The 25,873-nt window shown below is 51.4% G+C and overlaps 1 protein-coding gene across 1 annotated transcript in view; it reads right to left on the bottom strand.

Annotated features, from left to right (window-relative positions):
• Positions 1-5,524: 5,524 nt before the first annotated feature.
• GALNT17 (polypeptide N-acetylgalactosaminyltransferase 17) overlaps positions 5,525-25,873 on the bottom strand; it is a 501,273-nt gene continuing 480,924 nt past the window's right edge. The window contains exons 10-11 of the mRNA XM_007940592.2: positions 7,271-7,438; positions 5,525-5,653 (exon numbers count right to left, since the gene is read on the bottom strand). Coding sequence (XP_007938783.1) covers positions 5,525-5,653; positions 7,271-7,438 — 297 coding nt within the window. The remainder of the gene's footprint in view (positions 5,654-7,270; positions 7,439-25,873) is intronic.

The following is a 25,873-nucleotide window of genomic DNA, read 5'->3' as shown; positions in this document are numbered from 1 at the left end:
ACCAGCCTTCTGGTTAGCAGTCAAGTGCCTTAGGCACTATGCCACAATGAGGAGACTGTAATTGTTAGGTGCCATCGCGTCCATTCCAACTCATGGTGACGCCACGTGACAGGGCAGAACTGCCCCTTAGGGGTTTCTAGGCTGTCATGTTTATGGGAGCAGATCACCAGGTATTTCTCCCCCGGAGCCGCTGGCTGGGTTGGAACCGACAACCTTTAGGTAGCAGTTGAATTGGCTTACCCACTGTGCTGCCAGGGCTCCTTGGAACAAGGAGAAATGGCGTGCCAATCAGGGACAAATCACTCACTGGGCAGTCCTGGAGCAGTCACCCACCCTGCCTGGTTCTCACCTTTACCATTTGTGAAAAAACCAAAACCAAACTCACTGCCATTGAATCCATTCCAACTCATAGCTACCCCCATTGGGTTTCCGAGGTGCTAACTCTGCGGAAGTAGCCTGCCCAGTCTTCCTTCCATGAAGCAGCTGGAGGGTTTGAACCACCAACCTTCTGGTTAGCAGTCAGATGCCTCAGGCACTGTGCCACCAGAGCTCCTTACTGTTTGTGAAGCTGGGTATTTACTGAGTGTTAAACCCAACAACCAGACCTGCTGTCATCTAGACCATTTCGGTTCCTGGTATGGAAGCAGACTGCCACATCTTTCTTCTTCCATAGTGCCTCTGGGCAGGCTTGAACTGTCAGCCTTTAAATTAGCAGTCATGCACTCAACTCACTGCCATCGAGTTGAACCCAACTCATAGCGACCCCTCCTTGGGCTTCTGAGGCGGTATCACTAGGGAAGTAGATTGCCCAACCTTCCTTCCGAGGAATGGCTGGTGGGTAGGCACTACACTACCAGAGTCATGCACTTGTTGTTGTTATGTGCTGTCGAGTCGGACCTGACTCATAGCGACCCCTCCTTGGGTTTAAGGCAGTGTGTCTATGGAAGTAGATTGCCCAACCTTCCTTCCGAGGAGTGGCTGGTGGGTTTGAACCGCCAGCCTTCTGGTTAGCAGTCAAGTGCCTTAGGCACTATGCTGCCAGAGCTCCCGAGTCATGCACTAGTGGAACAGAATACCAGATGGCAGTGAAAACGGGCTCTGAAACCTGATGATGGCTCCCGGCCCACGTGCTTTCCCTGTCTTACCCAGCGCCCCCCACACCGCCCCTGTGGTGGTATTTCAAGCCACCAGAACAAGGGAAAGAATAAAGAAAACGTTTGAGAAATAAGAGGCATAGATCCGTCAGCTGTGATGGCTTTTGGGCATTTAACAGTAATACTGTCTGTGACTTTTTTTTTTTTCCGTTGAATTTGAGGGGGAAAAACCTGAGAGACGAGAGAAGGAAAGGCCACAAGGGGGGGTTAGTGGGAGTGTCAGTGGGAGGGTTGGGGGCTGAGGAAGTGGAAGGAGAGACTGCAGAGGCGAGGGGCCGAGGGGCGGGGGCGGGGCCGAAGGGCGGGGCCGAGGGGCGGGGCCGAGGGGCGGGGCCGAAGGGCGGGGCCGGGCCCTGACATGGATGCCACCTCTCCAACCATGTTGTTACCATCAGCAATCATGGAGTGCGCCTTCTACTGACTGCTGGTGACCCCACGCGTAACGAGCCACACACCGTCTGGTCCGCACCATCCCCACGATCACTGTCACTCGCGAAACTCCTCTGAAAGCTAGCCGGCAGCAAAGCAACATGTAAGGCCCCACTGATAGATGGTGGTGGCCGCCCATGAGGGGCACGGCCGGGAGTTGAACCCGGATCTCCTGCGTGGACGGTGAGAGAGAATTCGTCCACTGGACCACCACCGCCCCCGCGCACCGCGGATGGCGCAAGCTTGAGACATTCAGTGACGGAGTGTGCGTTTTCCCTGCGCTTGTTGCCCTGGCGATGACGCATAGGCTCTTGGGAGCTTTCAAATCCCCCCAGGACATCCTGCTGACCTCACTGCCCCTCCCTCTCTCTGGCTGCCTAAGTTTTGCTTCTTTGCCTTGGGCCTCTGTGCCCACCTCCATCAGGCCCAGGTGAGACCCTGTGGGGGAAGGGCTTGCTGCCTGGTTGCTGACCTCATGCTGCAGCCAGTCTCCCCTGGGGTCCGGACCCTTTGGGAGGAAGCTCTGGAGCTGATGTGAACGGACAGCCCAAGCGCCCTGGACATAGACCCCAGGGCTGGGGCCCAACAGAACACCTGTACCTGTGCCAAGAGGTCCCGTGCACACCTCACCCTGCCTAACCCAGATGTCTGTCCCGCCAGGATGTTACACTAAGAAGAGGGCACCATGTCCCTTCAGTCCCAGGAAACTTCCGGGTGTCAGTATCGAAGGGTGAGGCCTCCCCAGTGTAAATGAGCCTGAAGTCCAGGAGCTCTCTCAGACCCCCTGGCTTGGAGTTGGGGCTCCAGCCCCGTCAGAGAGGGCCTGGGGTGAGCACTGTGGGACAACAGAGCAGGACTTAACTGTGGTTTGAGGCCGTTTAGGCCCATGGCCTAATGGTTAAGTGCTTGGCTGCTGACTGAAAGTCTGGTGGTTTGAACCCACCCTGTGGGAGAAAGACCCTGCAATTTGCTTCTGTAAAGATTCCAATCACAAAGCCCCATGGGGTGGTAGTTCCACTGTCATGTGGGGTCACTGTGGATCAGAATTGACTCCATGCACCTAACAACAGGCTTGTCTGGGGTAGGATAAAAGAGCCCCACCTGGGCCCTCTGAATCCTGTCGGGATTGGGGCCAAAGCTCAGCTAATAGTAAAATAGGATGTTGCTGGCTTTTTATACGTGGCAGGGGGACAGCCCAGGCAGGCAGCACTCCAGCCCAAAGCACGGTCTCCTAACTCCATCCCAACCTCTCCCTGCAGCCTGCATGGGAACCTGCCAAGTTTCTCTTCTCCCCTCGGTCAGCCTGACGCCCTGACGTCTAAGTCTGACTCCTCATTACAAAACAGCACCGCTCTCCTCACCAGTGTGTTCTGGACCCCAGTTCTCTTGGAGCCCCCCAAATAGACGTCAAATGACGTGTGTGTGTGTGTGTGTGAGTGTCGTGTGATGCCAAACTAGAGGGGCTGTGTGGGTGGGCTTCCTCAAAGCTCTTCCAGTTTCTTCACCCTACAAAATGGGGGTGTCATGGCCAAGCGGACTCTGTACTCTCCCCCCACCATGCCCATCTCCATGACAGAGGTCTGGCCTTAGGAGTTCACACCTCCACGCGTGGCCATGAGAGACATTGCCACCCCAGCCCTGTGGTCTAGAGGGATGAAGGCTCCACGGAGGCATGAAAGAGGAGGGTCACAAGGGCGGAGGCCAGGCCACCCCCCAACAGTCTTCCTACAGCACCAACCTGACCCTGCTAACCTGGTGGACAGTGGAAGTAAGTGCCAGTGTCAAGTTCTGTCCTGTTTGGGGGGAAGGCACGTGCAAGTGTGGGCAGCTTTGCCTCCCTGCCTTTAATAAGATAAAAACAAACAAAAACAACCACCACCCTCAAAAACAGATGCCATTGAGTCCACTGGTGACTCTTGGTGACCCCACGTGTACAGAGTCGAACTGTTCCATAGGGTTTTCAAGGCCAGGCCTCTGGGGAGACTTGAAACGCCAACTTTGTGGTTAGCAGTCAGGTGCTTAACCACTTGTGCCACCCCAGGAATCCTTAATAAGACCAATCTCCCCAAACTGGAGACACCCCTTCCTTCTCTGTCGCATGAGCCCCCCTCTCCTCCCAACCCTGCGCTTGGGAGGAAGCAAGGAGCCAACCAGAAAGCCACAGCGGTTGCCCACTGTGGGGAATGCGATCCGCGCCCGGCCTGGCTATGTAGAAACGGCTGAATTTTCCTGTGGATGCTCGACACCAGAAAAATAAACATCAAGAAACAGAAGCATGACGATGCAAACATGGCCGCTTTGGGAAGTGCTATCGAGTGTTTATTTCACGAGGTGGGAGATGGGAAAGGGGATAGACGACCAGTAAGATGCCACTGGATGACACGCTGAGCACAAACTGAGCAGTTACGGGGCTTGGCTCTGGCCAGGGGCTGCCAGGGGCAGCTGTGGGGAGAGAGGTGACGGTGGAAAGAGGCGCCTTCCACGTAGGGCCAGGCTGGTCCCCGCCCCCTGGCCTTCTGATTGGCCAGCGATGAGCTGCCAATCCCGAGAGCTCCTTTGCCGCCTTGTCCAGACCAGGTGAGCTAGCAGCGGGGAGCCGGCAGCTACGTGGTCTGCTCTGCCACACGCTCAGCGCACACACCCAGACACACGCACCCACAAGGAGCACGCGTGTCTGCACACACGCATGCGACGCACACACCACGCCATGCACACGCACAGGCACACGTCCTGACGAGCATGCACACGCATCCATATATTAACTCTGATTTACAAGGGCACCCTAACCAGAGGGCAATCAGGAGAAAAAAAAAAAAAAACATTGGAGAGAGGAGATGACCACCTTCTCCCTGTCAACCAGCAGAGCCTGGGTGGGGTGAGATGGGAGGAAGGCCGAGCTGCTTCCGGGCTCCTGGCCCTGCTGGCCGCAGCCCTGAAGGCCCGCTGCTGGCCTCTTGCTGTTCTCGCTGGGGCGGCCTCAGTGTCCAGGGCCTCAGGCTGACGGAGCTGGCCCCAGCCCCAGCCCCTCCTGCTTGCTCAGCCTGTTCATGTCTCTGTTCCATCAGACCAGGCAGAAGAGTGGGGCTGCAGCACACGGCTGGTGTCGGGGTGACCAACAGCCCCAGTGTCGGTCCCTTCCGGGCAATCAGGGAGGGTCCACCAGAGTCTGGACCTGTTACCACACAGCCCCCCTGATGGGAAGATTTGGGGGGTGGGTGTCTTAGGGTTGCAAATGGGGATCTAGGCAGAAGCAATTTTGGGGGAAACTGACTCTCAGGGTCTTGCTGCCTCCTCAGACAAGGGAGGGGGCTGGGATATGGCTGAAGTCACCCCCGCCATTTGGATTAGACTGGGGTGGAAGTCAGAAGCTGCTGCAGCTGCAGAAGATGGGGGGAGCAAAGAGGGGACCCTGTCGGCCCCAGATCCTGACCCTGGGATGGGAGTAAGGAGGGGACCCCATGGACCCCTGGGGTGGGAACGAAGAGAGGACCCGGGGGGCCCTTGGGGGGGAGCAAGGAGAGGACCTTGCTGGCCCCAGATCCTGACCCTGGTGTGGGGGCAAGGAGAGGACCCCACAGGGGCGGGGCGTGAGAGTCAGGAGGGGACCCTGTGGGCCCCAGACCCTCACACTGGGGTGGGAAGATGACCAGCAAGAGCTGTGGGCAGTTCACCCTTTTGCACTAGGTCGCATCCAGGGCTGCAGAAGACATATCTCAGGTGTCCCAGAGCAGGGCAGGGGCCCCTCCAGAGCAGGTGAGCCTCCTGGGGGCTGAGTGCCTAGTGGGCAGAATGTCTCCCTCCGGAGCTACGGTGGTCCTGGAGCAGCCCTGGGTGCCGGGTGAGCACCTGTTAGCCCCTGCTTGCGTGCACCCAGGCGGCTGGTCCACGGATGGACAGACCCGGTCCTGGAGGCCGGGCTCCAGGGCCGCAGCGCCTTCCCGCTATTTAATGGAGTTCTTGATCGTCCACCTCTGTCCGGTGCAGCTGCGGAGGATAAGGTCGATGCCTGCCAGGCCGCGGTTCTCCACCTCCAGGCAGCGCCCTGTCCCCTTGTTCATGATGGCTCCATTCTGGGAAGAGAAGGATGGAGAGAGAGAGAGAGAGAGAGAGAGAGAGACAGAGACAGAGACAGAGTCAGAGACTGACTTAACCACCTCCATTCCAGGCTCATGGCTTCTCACGGGCATCGAAGCCCGTTGAAATTCTATGCACAGGGGCAGGCGTCTTGAAAGCTTCCTTTGCACTCCCTTACGTCGGAAAATAAATAAGCTTCGTCAGGTTTGAGTAGCTGAGCCAGGCGATGGGGACTGGGTCGGGGGTGTGGGAACGGGGGATTCCAGATCGGACCTTCTCAGCCCCACAGGCTACAGCAGGTTTCAGGGAAAACAAAATCCTCCCAAGTGGACCAAAAAGCAACATCATGACAAATGGAGAAAAGACTGAGGTTGTCACGGATTATCATTTTGGCTGGATCCACAGTCAACGCCCACGGAAGCAGGAGTCAGGAAATCAGGGGATGTAGTGCACTGGGCAAATGTGCTGCAAAAAAACCACCTCTTTCAAGGGTTAAAGAGCAAAGATGTCACCTTGAGGTTGAAGGTGCCCCTGACTCAAGCTGGGGTGTTTTTAATTGCCTCGGATTCAAGCGAAACATGGACGGTGAGGACAGAAGATTGAAGAGTTGATGCATCTGAGTTATGGTGTTGGTGGGAAGACTGAACAGACCCTGTGCTGCCGGAAGAATGGACAAACGTGTCTCAGGAGGACAGCCAGGTGCTCCTTAGAAGCACTTTGGACGTGTTACCAGGAGGGAGCCGTCCCTCGTGCTTGGGAAAGCCGAGGGACAAAGGGGGAGCCCCTCAGTGAGGTGGCCCGACACAGTGGCTGCCACGATGGCACGGCAAGGATTGTGAGGCTGGCACAGCACCGGGCAGGGTTTCGTTCTGCTGTCCACAGGGTCACTATGAGTCGGAACTAACTTGATGGCCCCCAAAATAACAAGGAAATTACCCCACCCTTCCCCGTCTGGACTTACCAACCCTAACCTAGCCCCCAAACAACCCCAAGCCTGCGGAACGGAACCGTGCACCACAGGGTCGCACGGCTGTGACCTTTCAGGAGCAGGTCGCCAGGCCTGTCTTCCAAGGTGCCTCTGGGTGGGTTTGAACCGCCAACCTTTCAGGTAGCAGCCAAGCGCTTAACCATTTGTGCCACCCACCATGGAAATCAGCTCAACGGCAACTGGTTCTGTAGGCCCCAGGTGACGCCAACAGTGGACTCACAGGCTGCCAACCAAAAGGTTGGAATTTGGGTCCATCCACAGGGAGCTTGAAGAAAGGCCTGGAGGCTCTACTTCCAAAACTCAGCCACTGAAACCCCACAGAGAGCAGTTTTCCTCTGACACCCATGGGACTGCCATGAGTCATGGCCGACTTGATGGCAGTGGTTCTTCTCCTTTTTGAGCCCAGCCCTGGCACTGAGGGTAGGTGTCAGGAAGGCTGTATCCCACAGAAACCCCCACTCGTACCCCAGGAGGTACTCTGCATCCAGGAGCCTGGCCTGGAGCTAGGAGCTGGGGTCCTGGCCTGAACCTTGCTGGGACCCCTTCGGGCAGCCAGCTTGCCCTGTGGTGTGCACCAGCATTCTCCTGTGCCCTGGGCAGCTGGCCTGTCCCACGGAGCACTCACCTGGATGAAGTTCCAGCGTTTGTACAGGCTGCTCTTGACCTTGTCACAGTCCAGAAGCTGTGGGAGCCGACTCTTGGCGTTGTCCACCAGGCAGCGAGTGTCAGGGAGGAGCGTGGTGGTGCCCAGCGCACCAAGGTGCAGGAGACCTTCCTTGGTGTAGCGGGCCAGCTGTGGGGAGAGTGGGGAGCAGGGGGGGAAGGCAGGGTGAGTACCAGGAGGTCTGTGGGCCTCAGCCATGCCTTATGGTTGGTACCAGCTCACCCTGTCACATCCCAGGGAAGAGCCCTCCTCCAGGAAGCCCTCCTGGCTTGCTGAGTCTGGATGCAAACTCCCAGGGCCCAACCCTGATCAAGACTTGGCATGTCCGCAGTCGAGATTTCAGGATTCTTGCAACAGGGGGAGCATGAGTGGGAAGGAGCCAGGTATCTGATGTCTAAATCTGGCTGGCCCATCTTGAACACATCACTTGACCTCTCTGGGCCTCCATTCCTTCCCTTTTATAAATTGGAATTAATCAAAGCGACACTGCTGCTATACTTCTTCCAAGACAGATTTGTTCATTCTTCTGGTAGCCCGTGGTATATTCTGCCAATACCACGATTCAAATGCATTAATTGCTTCTTCGGTCTCCCTTATTCGTTATCCAGCTTTTGTATGCATATAAGGTGAATGAAAACACCACGGCTCGGGTCAGGTGTACTTTAGTCTTCAAAGTGACATCTTTGCTCTCTTAACACTCCAAAGAGGTCTCTTGCAGCAGACTTGCCCAATACAAAGACGTACAGCTAGAAGGCACCTTAGAAGTGAGGATAGTGACACTTTCTCTCTTACTTAGGTCATGCTATCAGGAGGGACCAGTCCCTGGAGAAGGACATCGCACTTGGTGAGGTAGAAGGTCAGTGAAAAAGGGGAAGTCCCTCAACGAGGTGGACTGACACAGTGGCTTCAACAACGGGTCCAAGCACAGCCATGACTGTGAGGATGGTGCAGTGTTTTGTTCTGTTGTGTTTAAGAGTCACTATGAGTCAGATCAGACTCAACGGCACCCAATGACCTCACCACACCTGCTGGAAGGAATTCCTGGGCGGTGCAAACGCTTAATGCTTGGCTGCTAACTAAATGGTTGGGGGTTCGAGTCCACCAGAGAGGCCTTCCCATCTTTTCAGAAGGAAAGTTGGAAATACGTACTTGGGGCTTTGAATGTGTTCCTCCCTCTTCGACTCAGTAAATCCACTTTGGGAAATCTCTCCCAGGGAAAGAATCAGAATGTGAACATGGTTCATGTGGAGGGTGTGCGCTGCAGCATGGAATGGGCAGAAAAGCAAAAAAAGGAGACAGATAAAAAAACCCCCAAGCCCCAGAGGGTTTCCAAGGCTGTCAATCATTACAGAAGCAGACTGCTTTCTCTCTCTCCCGCAGAGCAGCTGGTGGGTTTGAACCACTGACCTTTCAGTCAGCAGCCAAGTGCTTTAACTCTTGTGCCACCAGGGCTCCTGAAGGGACTTCTTAGCCCAACTTAAAAAGAAAACAAGAAGAACGCAGTGTCTTGCTGTCCCCACTCCTAAGAGCAGAGCAGAGACTGAGGATTCAATTTCATTCTTTGCCAGAAGCAGATCATGTATTAAATGCTCCTAACTTCTCGCCGATGAGCACATTACACAGAGGGTGGATGTCTTCATTTTAATAATCCGCTCACATCTGTTCAGTTACTCCCCACGAGCAGATTCTGATGAGTCCGCTGTGTGCCCAGTTTGCTCTGGTGGTGCAGTGGTTAAAACATTTGACTGCTAACCAAAAGGTCAGCGGTTTGAACCCACCAGCTGCTCCATGGGAGAAAGATGAGGCAATCTGCTTCCGTGAAGATTGACGCCCTTGGAAACCCTCTGGGGCAGTTCTACTCTGTCCTGTAGGGTTGCTATGAGATGGATCAACTCTATGGCAGTGGGTTTGGTTTTTGGTTTTACTGCATGCCCTGCCTGGGGACAGGCTTCAAGGAGCATGCAGAGGGCTTGTGTTTCCACTAAGCTGGTCCTAGGGCAAAGGGAAGGGCAAGTGAGAGGCAACCATTGCATTGTAGCTTTCACAGTCCTCAAGGTGGGTGGGCTGGGAGTGAGGATCATTTGCACGGCTGGAGCCTAACACATTTTTTTTTTTTTAAATTTTATTTTATTTAGATTTGGGTGAAGATTTACAGAGCAAAATCACTCTCGATACAGCAGTTCACATATACTTTGTCTCATGTCATTGACCACAATTTACCACAATTTCCCCTCCAATTTCCTCCCCAAGGTACCACTTCCCAGTGTCCATCCCTCCATACTCTCCTGCCCCCTAAGCTGTCTTCCTGTGCATAAGGTGCCCTTCCTTCTCCCATGATTGTTCTCTCAAGGGCATGTGTCCACTTGAGGTCAATGTTCAACTCACATACCTGTACTTTGCGTGGCTGGACACCACAGGTGTGGTCTCAATTCCAGACCTGAAGGGTAGCTAGGGGCCATAGTCTCAGTGGTTCCACCATGGAGCCTAACACATTTTAAAAAATCGCTGTACCACCTAGCTCAGACCGAAGGCACTCTGCACCTTATCGAAGCACCGTTTGCTGCTATGAGCTGTCACGTCGGCCCCAACTCCGGGCAACCCCGTGCACAGCAGTTCACTGATCCCCACGGTAAGCTGAATACGGGACCGTTGCAAGCCACCCACAGGGCTTTCACTGGCTGATTTTCACAAGTAATTGCCAGGCCTTCCTTCCTGGTCTGTCTCGGTCTGGAAGCTCTGCTGCAACCTCTTTGGTATCTTAGCAACACACCAGCCTCCACTGACAGACTGGTGGTGGCTGCAAGTGAAGTGCGCTGGGTGGGACTCGAACCTGGTTCCCCCACGTGGCAGGTGAGCATTCTGCAGTGAACTACCACTGCCCCCAGGAGCATGGCAGAACCACAAAAACCTGCTGCTGTCGAGTGAATTCTGACTCATAAGCACCCACGTGCTAAGAAGTAGCACTGCTCCATGTGGTTTTCTTGGCCATAATCTCCATGGAGGCAGATAGCCACCTCTCTCTGCTGCAGCACTGCTGGCAGGGTTCAAACCACCAACCTCTGGGTTAGTAGTTGACCATTTGTATAGATAGCAGATAACGTAATTTTTGCATCAACCCTGTGACACAGTTTCTATTAAAAAAAAAAAGAAACACACACCAAACCCATAGCCCAATGCTGAGTCAAATTCTGACTCAGAGTGACCCTACAGGACAGAGTTGAACTGCTCCATTGGGTTTCCAAGACCGTCAATCTTTATGGAAGCACATTGCCTCATCTTTCTCCCACGGAGCAGCTGGTGGTTTGAACTTCCAATCTTTCAGTTAGTAGCTGAACGCTTAACCACCATACACCTCTGCCCATTTTACAGATGAGGAAACTGAGGCATGAGCTATCTCGTCACCTGGCCAGGTTCCCAGTTGGAGATCCTCTTTTGTCCTCTCTCTTTGGGGTCCCGAGAGGCCTGGGTGGCCTGGCCCAGCAGCTGAGCCACAGAGGGGCTGCCTCCTGGTGAATGGAGTGATCCGACCTCCGGCCCAGAGCCCGGGCGGGCCAGCCAGGACAGGAGCAAGAGGACGGCTCTGCAGACCGCAGGAGTTGGCTCTTCTGGGACAAGATCCTCTGCGGGGGTCCTTGACTCCTGGTGACAGCCACTCAGAAACTTTGCCTGGGATCCAGAGAGTGGAGGGATGCCTGCCTGCTCCCCGTGACACAATGACAGCGAGTTTATTAAGTGCCCTCGAGAGGGATGCAGGGAGCGTGTGCTCCAAAACCAAATTAGTTCCAAATCAGAGTAATTGTCAGTGGCAAATGGTAGGAAAATCAGAAGCCTTCCTTCCTCTGCCTGAACAACGTCTCCCTGAATATGCTGAAATTCACCGAGTGCAGGGTGATGAATGACAGCAAGCTGCCTTTATGTTCTGGGGAAAGGCGTACACAGCTGCTCGCTGAAATTATGAATCACTCTCCTATCCAGCAGGCAAATGAGCGGTGCCAAGAACATTAATTAACTGAGCGTATCTGTGACCCAGATGTTTAAGGAGCGAAGCTCAATGCCACCGGGACTTGGAGGTTCTTGCTGAGGTCTGTCAGGGCCTGAGAACAAGGGGACCCAGACACCAGCAACTGCAACAGCCCAATGCCTGCCAGGCAGGCTGGTGTCAGGGTGGGCAGGGAGCAGAGGGGGCCGTGGCGGGATTTCCGGTCCGGGAAATGAGCTGGGCCACTGCGCAGGCCCTGCCTGCCTGCCTTGGGGGCAGCCCCAAAGGGCTGACACCTGGCTGCATTTGACGAGGGAGCCAGGGGCAGGGAACTGTAGGGCTAACAGTCAGCAGGTTTAGCGCAAGCCTGGAGGGCAGTGGAACCCAACATCAACTCCCAATCACTTGCCCCTGAGTTGGTTCTGATCCCATGTGTGCAGACTAGAACTGCATTCCACAGGAGTTTTAAGGCTGTGACTTTCTGGGACAGACGGCCAGGCCCTTCTTCAGAGGCACTCTGAATGGCTCTGAACCACCACCCTTTTGGTTGGTACTTAAGCACTTAACCACTCAGGCCACGTGGGGGCGTGACATCAACTCTCCTCTCTGCTTCGGTCCTGGATCAGAAGATGCCATGGTAACCTTCTGAGCGGGCTGAGTCCACCCACCACCCTCCCCGCCCGCAGGCCGAGACCCCGTGCCAGCACGCTTGCTTGCTTCCTCCCTCCCCGTAAGCCCCCTGCTCTCTGCACTTCCCACAGGCTTTCCCGCCCCCAGGACTTGGCTCCAGCTGTTTCCCTGCCTGGAAATGCTGTTTACTGGCTTCAGCTTTCCCAGGCCTCTGTATAGCTCTGTCTCCTAAGATGTCTTCTCCCAGTCTTCCAGCCACTAGTCATCTCTTCCCAAGTCTTAGAGCAGCTGGAGCCACACGTCCGACTGCCTTCTGTCTCTGCCATTCTGTTCATCCATAACCCAGCTGATGGACACTGGGGCTGTTTCCACTACTGAGTGATTACGAACATCTGCGTAAGGTTTTGTGTGAATGTATGTTTTCAGTTCCCTTGGGTCTATTCCTAGGAGTGGAACGGCTGGGTCATACGGTTACTTCTCAGGAGCCCTGGTGGTGCAGCAGTTAAGTGCTCGGCTACTGCTGAAAGATGAGCAGTTCGAACCCACCAACAGCTCGAACCTACCAAGAGCTCCACGGAAGAAAAGACCTAGCAGTCAGCTCCTGTAAAGACAGCAGCCTCAGAAACGGTGTGGGGCAGCTCTACTCCATCCTATGGGGTCACTATGAGGTGGAAGTGACTCCACGGCAGTGGGTTTTGATTTTGGTTTTATGGTAACTCTATCTTTAACTTTTTGAAGAACTGTCAGACTGTTTTCCGAAGCAGCTGCACCATTTTAAAATTCCATCAGCAATGGGTGAGGATTCCAATTTTCCCACACCTCACCAACAACTGTTATTTTCCATTTAAAAAATTTTTTTTTTTAAATTTTATTTTTATTATAGCAATGTAGTGGTTAAGACATTTGGCTGCTAATCAAAAGGTCTGGGGTTTGAATCCACCAGCTGCTCTAAGAAAGAAAGGTGAGGCAATCTGCTTCTGTAAAGATTTACAGCCTTGGAAACCTAATGGGGGTCTCTGGGAGTCGGAATCGACTGGATGGCTGTGAGTTTGGTTTGGTTTTAGCAGGTATGAAGTGGTTTCTCGTTGTGGTTTTGACTTGGATTTCCCCAATGATTGATGATGCTGAGAATTTTTCATGAAATTATTGGCCATTTGTGTATCTTCCTTCACAACAAAAAATCCAAACTCACTGCTGTCAAGTCGATTCCAACTCATAGCAACCCCTCCTTGGGTTTCTGAGGCAGTATCTCTATGGAAGTAGATTGCCCAACCTTCCTTCCAGCAGTGGCTGGTGGGTTTGTATCGCCAGACTTCCGGTTAGCAGTCAAATATCTTCCTTGGGAAAATGTTATTCAAGTTCTCTGCCTATTTTTTAAAAATTAAGTTGTCTTTTATTGTTGAGTGACAGAGTTTTTAAAATATATTCTGGATGCTAGGCTCTGTGCCTTTGGTGTCATGTAAGAAACTGTTTCCCAGTCCAAGGTCAAGGCTTACACTGCTGCTTTCTTCTGAGAGTTTTATAGTTTAGCTCTTACATATAGGCTCTCAATTGATTCTAAGTTAATTTTTATATATGGTGTGAGGTAGGGCTTCACCTTTATGCTTTTGCATGTGGATATCCAGTTGTCACAGCACTATTTGTTGAAAATCGCTTTTTTTCCCCACTGAATGGTCTCAGCATCCTTGTCAAAAACCAGTTGACTGTAGATGTGTGGGACTCACAATTCTATCTCACTGATCTATGTATCTATCCTTATTCCAGGACCAAATGGCCTTGACTACTGTAGCTTTGCAGTAAGTTTTTAAATGAGGAAGTGTTGAGTCTTCCAACTTTGTTATTATTTTTCAAGATGAGTTTGGTTATTCTGGGTCCCTTGAATTTCCATATAAATTGTAGGATCAGCTTGTCCATTTCTGCCTTGAATCTGTAGATCAGTTTGGGGAGCACTGCCATCTGAACATCAGTAACTCTTCCAATCCATGAACATGGGATACCTCTCTGTTCATTTAAGCCTTCTTCAATTTCTTTCAATTACGTTTTGTGCTTTTCAGCATACAAGTCTTGTACTTCTTTGGTTAAATCACTCCTAGGAATTTCATTCTTGTTGATCCTATTATAAGTGAATTTTTTTCTTAATTTGATTTTTGGGTTGTTCATTGCTAGTGTAAGGAGTACCTGTAAGATGCTTCCATGAATCCTGGGCAGATACTCTGGTACCTCTTGGCCACTCACAGCTGTGAACTCTGTAATGCCCCTTGACTCCTGCTTCCATAAGGCCAGGTCTGGGTGCCAAACTGACTATTGTTGTTGTTGTTGTTGTTATTGTTATGTGCTGTCGAGTCGGCCCTGATTCATAGCGACCCCTCCTTGGGTTTCCGAGGCAGTATCACTATGGAAGTAGACTGCCCAACCTTCCTTCCAAGGAGTGGCTGGTGGGTTTGAACCACCAGCCTTCTGGTTAGCAGTTAAGTGCTTTTAGCCACTATGCTACCAGAGCTCCTATACCTACTGCAAACCCATATTCCACCTGCACCTGGGCCTCTCCTCCCTCTCTCTTCACTTACCCCATGCGAATCCCTGTCAGCCCCACCCATCATCTGTCCCCTCCCTACCAGGGTCTAGATTTTACCAACGTCCCCTTCCTCTTCAATCTCTTGGCCTGGTGTCCTGTGGCCTCACTGCCCTCAGAGGCTCACCTCCCACCCTGCTGAGGAGTTACTACCCCAACCCCTCAAATCTTGTCTTCACTCTCACTACCTTGAGTCTCTGCCCCCTCCTCACTATGCAGATACTCTGAGCAATTGCTTCTCCCTTCTCTTTTATTTCTTCCATCTGAGAAGCCTGCAAACTTGACCAGGTCTGTAAGCCCAGAAGACCTCTCAGCAATAGCTCTAGTTACTTCGTGGTCTTCTCCTTGAGTTTTCTCTTATACTTGTTGCTGTTGCTATGGGCCATCTAGCTGATTCTGACTCACAGCCACCCTATAGGACAGAGTCAACGACCCCATGGGGTTTCCAAGGCTCCAAATCTTCATGGCAGCAGACTGCCTCATCTTCCTCCAACACAGCAGTTGGTGGGCTCACACTGCTGACCTTCTGGTGAGCACTTTAACCATGTGCTACCAGGGCTCTGTCTCTTATACTTAATGCTTTGCATTTTGGCCATTGCCACCACTTCATTGGAATTGCTCTCTTGACAGTCACCATGATCCATTAATTATCACTTTCCATTGCTTTTCCTTAGTCCTTATGTTGGGCACTGACTATGGACACTGCTGGGTGCAGGTGGTACAGCCGCCTCTCCCTCTACAGTCACTCCCTTGAGAAGCCCGTCCATTCTCAGGGATTTAACCAGCACTTAGAGTCCCTGAGTGGCACAAATGGCCAAGCATTCAGCTACTAACTGAAAAGTTGGAGGTTCAAATGGCAGCACTGAGGAAGAAAGGCCTGGTGACCTACTTCTGGTGGATCACAGCCATTGAAAGCCCCATGAAGCGCAGTTCTACTGTGATGCACGTGGGCTCTCCAGGACTCCTAAATGACTCAATGGCAACTGGGTTGCTTTGGTTTTGGATATGCTAATTAATCTGGCAAATTACTATTTCAAAGCCAAACTTCTCCCCCAATCCCACGTTTGTATATACAACTTCTGACTTGACATGTCTACTTCGATGTCTAATAAACATTTCAAATTCATACAACCAAAATGGAACTCATCTTCCCCTGGGGCCCCTTCTTCCCTGAAACACTGATCCAGAATCTGTTCCATCTTGGTAATGACATCTTCATCCTCCCAGCAAACACCATGCCATCAGCCTTGGCCCGGTTCTTTCTCTGACCCAGCATGTTCAGCTGCATCCAGATTCAGCTCCACTGCTACTTCCTGTCCCAAGCCACCTGGACCACCTCTGGTCTCTTGACCAGATCACTACCGACCTCCTAACAGATAGTCTCCCAGCTCCTACCTTTGCCTCCCTTTTTTTTGACGTGGCATCCAAAGTGACTTATTCTAAAATATTATACTATGCTATTTTATACTGGAGTTTACATCCTACCATTGCCCTGGTTCTCATCACACTCAAAATAAGAGTAAAAAATCCTTACAAGGATTACAGAGCTTCATAATCCCCCAAGACCCAACTCAATCTGATAATAGCTCTCTGAGCTCCAATCCCACCACTGTGTCCCCTGCCCCAGGCACTCCAGCCACAAGTGGCCTCCTGTGGATCTTTTGAACATGTCAAGCCAGTGTCAGCTCACAGCCTCTATTCTTTCTGCTTATTCCTTCCCTCTTCTGTCGACTCCCAAATCTCCACTTATGGCCAACAGGCAACCAGCTCACCGTTGGACACCACAGTCCTGATCGCTCCCCCAGGATCTCAACTAGCAAACTGGACTCATCCTCACCCATTCCCTCTCCCTTATCCTCTTATCCACAAAGTTGCAAGTCCTACACTTTCTGTCTCTATAATGTCTCCTACGTTTCTTCCTCAAATCCAGGCGTGATTATTCTGAAGCCCTGACGTTGAGTGGCTTTGTACCTGGCCCCCTGCCTCCAGCCCTTTCCAATTGATCCGACCAAATTCTGCAGGTTCCAATTACATCATTCCCTGCCTCAACCTTCAATTACTCCCCACTGGCCGCCAATTTAAGGAAAAACTTGCAATTTAAAAACCACCAATTTAAGAGATTTTTCACCATGATCTTCCCTGAGAGCTCCAAATTACCATTTCAGGCTTAATTCTTGGTTTCCTGGCTTAGGGAGATGGATGACTTGAGGTTTCTCAGAAGCAGCCAAAGTCCTGTTTTCTGTATGCAGGATACCCCCCATCTACCACTCCCCCATCTTACCTGATGTACCCACACCCCACCCCACCTGACCTCCACTGGGTCCACAAAGCCCCCTCCTGAATGGGATCACTTTCCACTTACTCTGTGTTTTACATACATGTCTTTCCTTGCTATAGGTTTTACTGTTGTTTCCAGGACATTAGCATCCGACTCATTTTTATATAGCAGGGAACCCAGAGAGGAAGTGCTTTGTAAATGTCTTTGGAATAGAATGTTGGAATGGAATGGGATTACTCTAGGTTTCATTGCCGAGCCCCAGAGATGAATGGACGTCATTTCCCACAATCTTAATGCAATAGAGAAAAACCTCGGAGCTCAAACGCAATTAATTCTCACTTGGGAGGGGGTGCAAGGGGGAAAGAATTTGTTATTTGAGATGATGTAATGCACACACGCAACCATTAACCCAAGTCTAACAGCCTGGAAGGAAGACTGAAACACGCAGGCTGCGGCCAGACGCACAAACAGCAGGCGAACGGGGGGGAGGGGGGCTCCAGAACGCAGCAGACTCCACCGGGCTGTACAAGTGCTGTTGTGCTAAGGGTCTTTCTTGTTAGTCTAAAAGCAGGCACTCACTGCAGAGAACCATGGCTACCTGCAGAATGCCATTTGCTCAGGCTCCAAGAACAGGCAGAGCCATGTTCCCTTGATCCAAACCTGCTCTGGGGTGACTTCATATGTCTACTGTTTGGTGAAAGCCCAAAAGAATGGATTCTTGTGACCCGACGGACATGCACGTACAGGCAGTCCCGGGTTACGAACACCCGACTTCACACACGACCCCTAACCCCTGTAAAGCTCATTACATTAAAAATTCAAGGTACATATGATGGTTCGTGATAACAAACAGATGCGACTTTGCAACTATATCAAAACATTATTTTTATTACTGTATTATGATGTTAAAATGTTTTCATGTATCTGGAAGCATTTCTTCAATGTTTTGTATGCTTAGAAAGATGCACTATATATTGTATACTAAGACAAACATTGGGAGCTCTGGTAGTGTAGTGTCTAAGACATCTGACTACTACTAACCAGAAGGCTGGCAGTTCAAACTCACCAGCCACATCTTGGAAGAAAGGTTGGGCAATCTACTTCTGTAGTGATACCGCCTTGGAAAGCCAAGGAGGGGTCACTATGAGTCGGGTCCGAATCAATGGCAGTGAGTTTTTTTTTTTTTTAAGACAAACATTTGACTGAGTTTAGATATGAACCTTATCTAACTGGTCCAACTCACGTACAAGTTTAACTTGAAGACCAGGAATTGAACTAGTGCACAATCTGGGGACTGCTTGTATTAAAAACAAACAGGCCTTCTTCACTGTTCTGTGCCTGTGGGAAGGAGGACCAGGACTGAAGAAGGGGCAGCCTAGCGAGGGATGGAGCCCTCCAGGGCTGCCGCAGAGCTAAGACCCAGGTCCTCATGTGAGCAGTGAAGGCCTCAGGCCAGGGGATATGCTCTGTGCCTACTGGTCTTTTGACAGTTACAGCGAACTCTGCCTTTAGGTACTGGTTCATCAGGAGGGACCACAAGATGGAATAGGACACCATGGGTGGTAAAGCAGAGGGTCAATGAGAAACAGGGACCCCCTCAATGAGATGGACTCTGACAGAAGAGGAACAACAATGGATTCGAACATACCAACGGTCATGAAGATGGGGCAGGGCCAGGCAGGCTTGGAGCCAACTCACCAGCGACTAACTCCAATAGCATGTACCTTTTAGCACCTCTGTGCCAGCCCAAACTGAACACAGACCAAAACACCCACTGCTGTGGCCTGGACACAGACTCACAGTGCATCGAGTTGATTCTGACTCACAGCCCCTAGAAGACAGAGCAGAACTGTCTCACAGGGTTTCCAAGTCTGTCAGTCTTTATGGAAGCGGACTGCCACATCTTTCTCCCATGGAGCAGCTGGTGGGTTTGAACCACTGACCTTTTGGTTAACAGCCCAGAGCTTAACACTGTGCCTCCAGGGCATATACAAAACTGAATACAGAAAAGAAAAAACTGCCTCCAAAATATATCTCAGAGTGGAGGAGAGGTGGCTGTCTGGGAGCTGGGCGTGGAGGAAAGGACCGGCTGTAGAGGCTTGAGGAACCTTTGGGGGTGATGGAAACGTTGTATGTCTTGACTGTGGAGGTGGTTTCGCAGGTGTGTATGCTGTTGCTAGCTGCCCATTAGCCTGCTCTAACTCAGGGCCACCTGATGGTCAGGCGGTCCCTGTGCAGCACAAACCACCGCCCACTCCTGCAGCACCTCCCTGCTCGCTGGTATGTCTGAGTCCATTGTGTATCATGTGGCCCCTCTCCTGGAGGGCTTCCCGCGTTTCCAGATCCTCTCCTTTACCAATCATGATGCTCTTTTCTAGGACTGGCCTTTCCTGATGACACGTCCAAAATAAGTGAGCTGACGTCTCACCACCCTTGTTTCTAAGGAGCACTCTGGCTGCACTCCTCCGAGGACAGACTTGTTCATTCTTCCGGCAGTCCATGGTATAGCTGATATTCTCGGCCAACGCCACAATTCAAACGCATTGATTCTTTTTCTGTTTTCCCTTTTCACTGTCCAACTTTCACAATGCGTATGGAGTGACTGAAAAAGTCATGGCTCGGGTCAGGTACAGCCTAGTCATCAAAGTGACATCTTTGCTTTGTGAAACTTCCAAGAGGTCTTTTGCAGCAGATTTGCCGAATGCAATACATTGCTTGATTTCTTGACTGCTGCTTCTGTGACTTTGAGTATTGATCCAAGTAGACTGAAACTGTCAACCACGGTTTCCTCTCCCTTTATCATGATGTTTTCAGTCGGTCCAGTTGTGAGGATTTTTGTTTGCTTCATGTTCAGGTGTAATCCCCACTGAAGGCTGCAGTCTCGGACCCAGTGCACATGTGTGTATGGTTAGCTGCTGTGAAGTTGACTCTTGACTCATACGACCTTGTGGACAACAGAACAAGACTCTGCCTGGCCCTGTGCTACCCCCGTAATGACTAGCATGTCTGAGCTCATTGTTGCGGCTACGGTACCCCTCCACCTTTTTTTTTTTTTTTTTTAATTGTGATTTGCGTGAAGATTTACAGAGCAAATTCACTTTCCATACAGCAGTTCACATATACTTTGTCTTATGTCATTGACCACAGTTTACCACAATGCAACAGTTCCCCTCCCACTATCCCTCCACCTTGAGGGTCTCCCACAGCCTCTACTTCACCCGACGTGATCCTCCAGTGACTGATCCCTCCTGACCTGTGTCTGAAGCAAGAGAGTCAGACAATGTTCTGACCACAGGGTTTTCATTGGCTGATTTCCAGGAGATCGCCAGACCTTTCTTCCTGCTCTGAATCTGGGAGCTTAGCTGACACCTGTCCACCAGGGGCGACCCTGCAGGCATCTGAAGTATCGATGGCTTCCAGCATCACAGCAACACGGCAGCCAGTCAAGCACAACAGCCTGACAGAGACATGACAGACGTGCACGTGTAGATGCTCTGAGATACCACCAACCCCTGTCATTTGGGTTCAGGTCCCAACATCACTGAGCATCTTCTATTCCTGTGTTGGGTCCGTTCATTTACGTGATGTGATTTAACCAATGGCAAGGACCTTACAATATCTGTGCACTTTCCTTCTTTACTTCTGATGAGACTTGGCTGGAGAAGCCAAACCTTCCATTGGGCCGGGGCTCCTCCTTTTACAAACCTGTCCAACCGGCTGTGGAGCTGTGGTGGTTCAGTGGTAGAATTCTCGCCTTCCACGCAGGGGACCCAGGTTCGATGCCTATCCTGACCACCTCAGGCACCGCCCCACCCATCTGTCTGTGGAAGCTGAACAGGTCTCAGTGGAGCTTCCAGACTCAGATGGACTAGGGAGAAAGGGCTGGTGATCCACCTCCAACAGTCAGCCCATGAGACTGTGTGTGTCCCGACGATCTGATCCGCAGCTGACCATGGGGATGGCGCAGGAGTGAGCAGTTTCATCCCACTGTTCACGGAGTCACCGTGCGCAGTGGGCCGACTGGACGGCAGCTAGCAGCAGCCACCGCCAACCAGGCTGGATGCCCGCATGCCGACCATCTCCACCTCCCACCTGAACTCACGAGCCTACCTGGAGCCTGTGCTAGCTGCGTCCACCCTGCACTCTGCCTATGCTACAGACTGCCCTGGCCAAAGCACCCGGGGCCCTTCCCCGCCAGCAGGTGGCGCTCTCTCTGTGCATGGTTCACTCAGCAGTAAACACTTCTCAACCACCCGCCATGTGCCATGACCCGTGCATCAGAAAGAATACTTCATAAAACGCCGTTCTCTGGAGCATGGGCCTTCAGCACCCTGAGCACCACAAGGTCTTCACAGGCCGATTGTTCCAAAGCAGACAGCCAGGCTTTTTTCCGAGGTGCCTGAGTGTCGGAATTGATTCCACAGCAACTGATTTGGTTTTGGTTGGCAGGTAAGCTATGCAAGGTGAGCAGGAAGTTGTAACTCTCCAAACGACCAGACTTGACAGTTGATTTCCATATTTCCTTTGAGATGAGCTCATAAATTTCTCTCCAGAAAAAAAGAGTCAAAGTTTCTGTGCCAACATCCCATAATTTGACCCCGGGGGAATTTAGTGTTAGGTGCGGCTTTGCTCACACTGAAGTGTCAGACAGTGCCTCTCTGATCCTTAACCCTCGGTGCTCTTTGAAGTCCCCTCTAAAATCAAAACCAAACTCACTGCTGTCAAGTAGATTCGACTCTTAGTGACCCCTCCTTGGGCTTCTGAGGCGGTATCTCTACGGAAGTAGATTGCCCAGTCTTCCTTCTGAGGAGTGGCTGGTGGGTTTGAACTGCCAGCCTTCTGGTTAGCAGTCAAATGCCTTAGGCACTATGCCACCAGAGCTCCTGAAGTTCCCACTAATGGTTTAGAAATGTAACTGTAATCCTTTACGTTTCCTTCCTTCTGCTCTCTGGGACCCAGGCATCAGTAGAGGGGTGCAGGGGGTGTGCACCACATGGGGTGACACTGTCAGAGGGGGTGGTCCCCACAAAAGACTGTCTATAAAGTTTTTGTGCAATGTTTCAGCAGGAATGTATTATTTTGCATAAAAATATCCTTGTAGTTAGTTATAACAACAAAAACATCTTTCATGAGGCCTGTTGACACACATCAATGGACCTACACGGCTAACACTCTCTGCTCATTCACTTTGTGAACTTTCCAAGGCGCTCACGTCAGAGCTGTCATTACTACCCAATGCCAACAATCACGTGGTTTCATCCACCTGTGCTACAAGCCCCCGCGGTGGTTTTCCCTGCTGTCAGTGTTTTTATAGTCGCTGATTTTACCAAATGTTCTGGTATTTTAGCTACAGTATTGTGGTAAATAGAATTTGTGAACCTATTATCAACAACTGTTTTAAGAATGAAGTAGTAATTAAGAAGAAAACCCAAAAAGGCTTCTGCTATTACTTATAATGTTGTAATTCAATGTAGAAAGATTTTATGAAGCAATTTTGACATCAGTATTCACACAGTCTAGGAAACATTACATTTAAGTGATTTACAACTGTATCTATCACATATTTTTCTATGATTAAAACTGATAATAAACATTAAAGGGATTCTGTATGGTCTGGTACTAGAGGAGGCCCCTAGGAGGGGTGACACCAACCCTAATGATGCCACCGGAAGGGCCCCTCCCCTTTGTCCAAGCCTTTAAATATGCTCTCAGGTTCCCCTCTCTTTGATCCTAACAAAACCCTCCAAGTCCACAACCCCCCAACTGTCGCCCCATCTCTCTTCCCCCAGCACCTTCCTGAGGCCTCACGCCACCTTCAGGCTTCCGCGCCCCATCTGCTCTGCAGCTGTCCTAACACCGGGCTGGCGTGTTCAGCTGCCTAGAGGACACTGTTCGAATACTGTTCGGATTCCCAAAGGTCTACCCAATGCAAGATAAACACAGAAGTGATGTTGTGTCCTTGCCAAACCCAAACCCAAACCCAAAGCCACTGCCACTGAAAAGATTCCAACTCCTAGCAAGCCTACAGGACAGACTAGAGCTGCCCCACAGGATTTCCAAGGCGGTAAATCTTTATGCCTCATCTTTCTCCTGTGGAGTGGCTGGTGGGTTTGAACCACTGACCTTTCAGTTAAGAGACAAGCCCTTAACCACTGTACTGCATGGTATAGCGGGGGTATGTGTTTTTTTTTTTTTTTAATTGTGATTTGGGTAAAAGTTTATAGAGCAAATTCACTGTCCATACAGCAGCTCACATACACTTTGTCTCATGACGTTGACTGCAATTTCCCACAATGCAATAGCTCCCCTCCCACTTCCTCCCCATAGTTGCCTCTTCCCTGTGTCCTTCCTTCCTATGCACTCCTGCCCCCCGAGCTGTCTCCCTGTGCATACCTAGTCCTTCTATTCTCCCATGATTGATCTCCCCAAGGAGTGTACCTACTTAAAGTAAATGTTCAGCTGACATGCCTGTCTATTGTTTGGGTGGAAGCCACAGGAGTGGGTTCAATTCCAGCCCTGCAGGGCAGCTAGGGGCCACAGTCTCAGTGGTTCCACAGGCTCTGTCAGGGTATGTGGTCTGATCGCTGGGCTAAGTGGTATCTCCAGGATACTACAGAGCTATTTTTCCTTCTAAGAAGGGAGACAATTTGAAACTATGCAAAAGTCTTGCTCTTCAGCCTATTTTCATGCACTAATTCTCACATCCCTTGACGGGTCCTGACTGCATAGTTATCACTCCGATGACTGTCAAATGATGCTTTTCTGTTTTCCACTTCTTTCTACATTTATCAGGTACCTGGGTGGTGCTAACCTAAAGGTCGGCAGTTTGAACCCATCCAGTAGGACGACAGAAAAAAGCCTGACAATCTGCTTCCAAAAAGCTTACAACCAAGAAGACGTCCGGGAGCAGTTACTACCCTGCAGCACGTGGGGTGGCCGTGACCAGAAGCAAGGTGACAGCAACAGGCTGGTTTAGGCTCTACACTCACTGATCTCAGATCTCCGGGAAATCCCCCGCATGGAAGGTCAAACTCTACCCCTCCACCATTGCCTCCACGACCAAATGTTAAGGAGACAGATGACTTTTAACTAAGCCCCTCTACGGGAACACAACTCGTGGTTGTACTGACTTCCTGGAAAGAAGAGCTCATTGGCCCATACTGGGAAGACACTTCCTCCTCGACCTGAAACTGAATCCTCCCAGAGCCAGGCCCAAGCAGGTGACTTCAGCTCTGTGTGCCATTCAGGAAAGCAAGCACCCTGCAGTCCTCCTGGTGAACTTCGAGAACCACTGCTCAGGGGTAATTAGGAAAGGGGAACTGGGGTTGACAATCGAGATGGGAAGCAAAGCGGATGGCAGGGAGAGAGGCTTGGGGGCCCTGCAGCCTCCAGAAAGTGGATGCCAGGACACCAGGGTGGCACGAGGGGGCCGGAGGGGCTGGATGAGGCCTGGGGGCACCGGCGGGGCCAGAAGGGGCTGCAAGGGGTGGGACTACGGGCCTGGGGGGCTGGAGGGAGAAGTCTCCAACTCAGAAGTAATAAAAACAGAAAGGTTTTGAATATTTTGAGACAACATGAGCGGAAAGAACAACAAAAAAAGGGCCCTGAATATCTACCCTGTCTGCAACAAAGCAATGTTACTTTACACGCATGGCAATGAAATGCAGGTGGTGGGCTTGTAAAACACTGCATGAGGGAGGAGATGGTGAAGAGTGGGAAACTCGTGGGGCCGAATTCCAGACATGCAGAACAGCGGGCATTTTCTCTCCCTTCTCTGGTGCATCCCTCCCCGTATGTGCACACACATGTGCTGGGTTTCCACGGGAACAGAGGATGTACCTAACCTCCGGCCTCCACCTGTGTTCCCTCCAGGTCCAAAGTTCCCTAGCTCAAGTTGCGCTCCACTCCAGGGTCCTTTTCGGGAACCCGACTGCTGGGGCTGGAACGGGATGGCTGGGATTACTCCAAATCGTGGGAGGCGTGTGCCCTGGATCTAGGTCAAGGCCTTCTTCCCATAGGTGTTAATTCCAATTTTTTCTCCACAGCTGCACCTCCAGAGCCCTAAGTCTTATCTGACTTTATGGGGAAGCCACAAGGCTGCAGTTTCATTAGCTTCTGTGTTTTCTGAGCATTTGGGGAGGTTTGTACATGCTAACAGCTCACCTGAGGGCTGTCACTCCACGGGACACCAGGACTTTATTGACACAATGAATCACAACGACAAGGTGTTTCGATGATGTATTGCTTCAAAGATGAAGCCATCGAAGACTGACTCTAACATCAGATTATGTTTAGTTACGGGATAACAGAATTCTCATCTGTCACTCTGGTGACGAATTAACCCAGGGGACGTATGTGAGCTTCCAGGAAAGAAGGGAGAGTAAACCTCCCCCGAACACAAGCCCCCAAATAAAGAAGTAAACCAAACCCACTGCCATTGAGTCAACTCTGCCTCATGGTGTTACAGGGCAGAACTGAGTGCCACAAGGTTTTCTTGGCTGTAATCTCTATGGAAGCAGGTCTCCAGGCCTCCCGCGGTGCCCGAGTGGATTTGAACACCAACCTTTCAGCTGGTGTTGTTGTTATGTGCCCTCGAGTCAGACCTGACTCACAGCGACTCCTCCTTGGGTTTCTGAGGCGGTATCACTATGGAAGTAGATTGCCCAACCTTCCTTCCGAGGAGTGGCTGGTGGAGGAGGACATACTTTGTATGCCACTCAGAAACCTCATCCCTGGGACTCAGTGAATCAGAAAAGGAGGGTCCCTGGACAGAGCCTGACATCCCCCAAATAACGATTAAACCCGTTGCCGTCGGGTAGATTTCAACTCACAGTGCCCCTGGGTAGGCCAGAGGAGAAGTGCCCCAGAGGGCTCCCAAGGCTGTAAATCTTCACAGAAGCAAACCGCCTCATCTTCCCCCCACAGAGTGGCTGGTAGGTGCGAACCGCTGGCCTTTTGGTTAGCAGTCCAATGCTTTAACCATGGCACCACCAGGGCTCCCATCACACACGCACACACTGAGTGACCGACCCCTTCAGTTCCTCTCCATGGTGGCAGACCTCATTTTAAGAATATCTCATGACAGATATTCCACCACCCATCTGT

The sequence above is a fragment of the Orycteropus afer genome, unplaced genomic scaffold (genome assembly GCF_000298275.1).
Source record: "Orycteropus afer afer isolate SDZICR_OR568_19922 unplaced genomic scaffold, OryAfe1.0 scaffold00006, whole genome shotgun sequence".
Taxonomy (NCBI): Eukaryota; Metazoa; Chordata; class Mammalia; order Tubulidentata; family Orycteropodidae; genus Orycteropus; species Orycteropus afer.
Note: the sequence above shows the minus strand (reverse complement) of the source record. Positions and strands in the feature narration are given on the sequence as shown.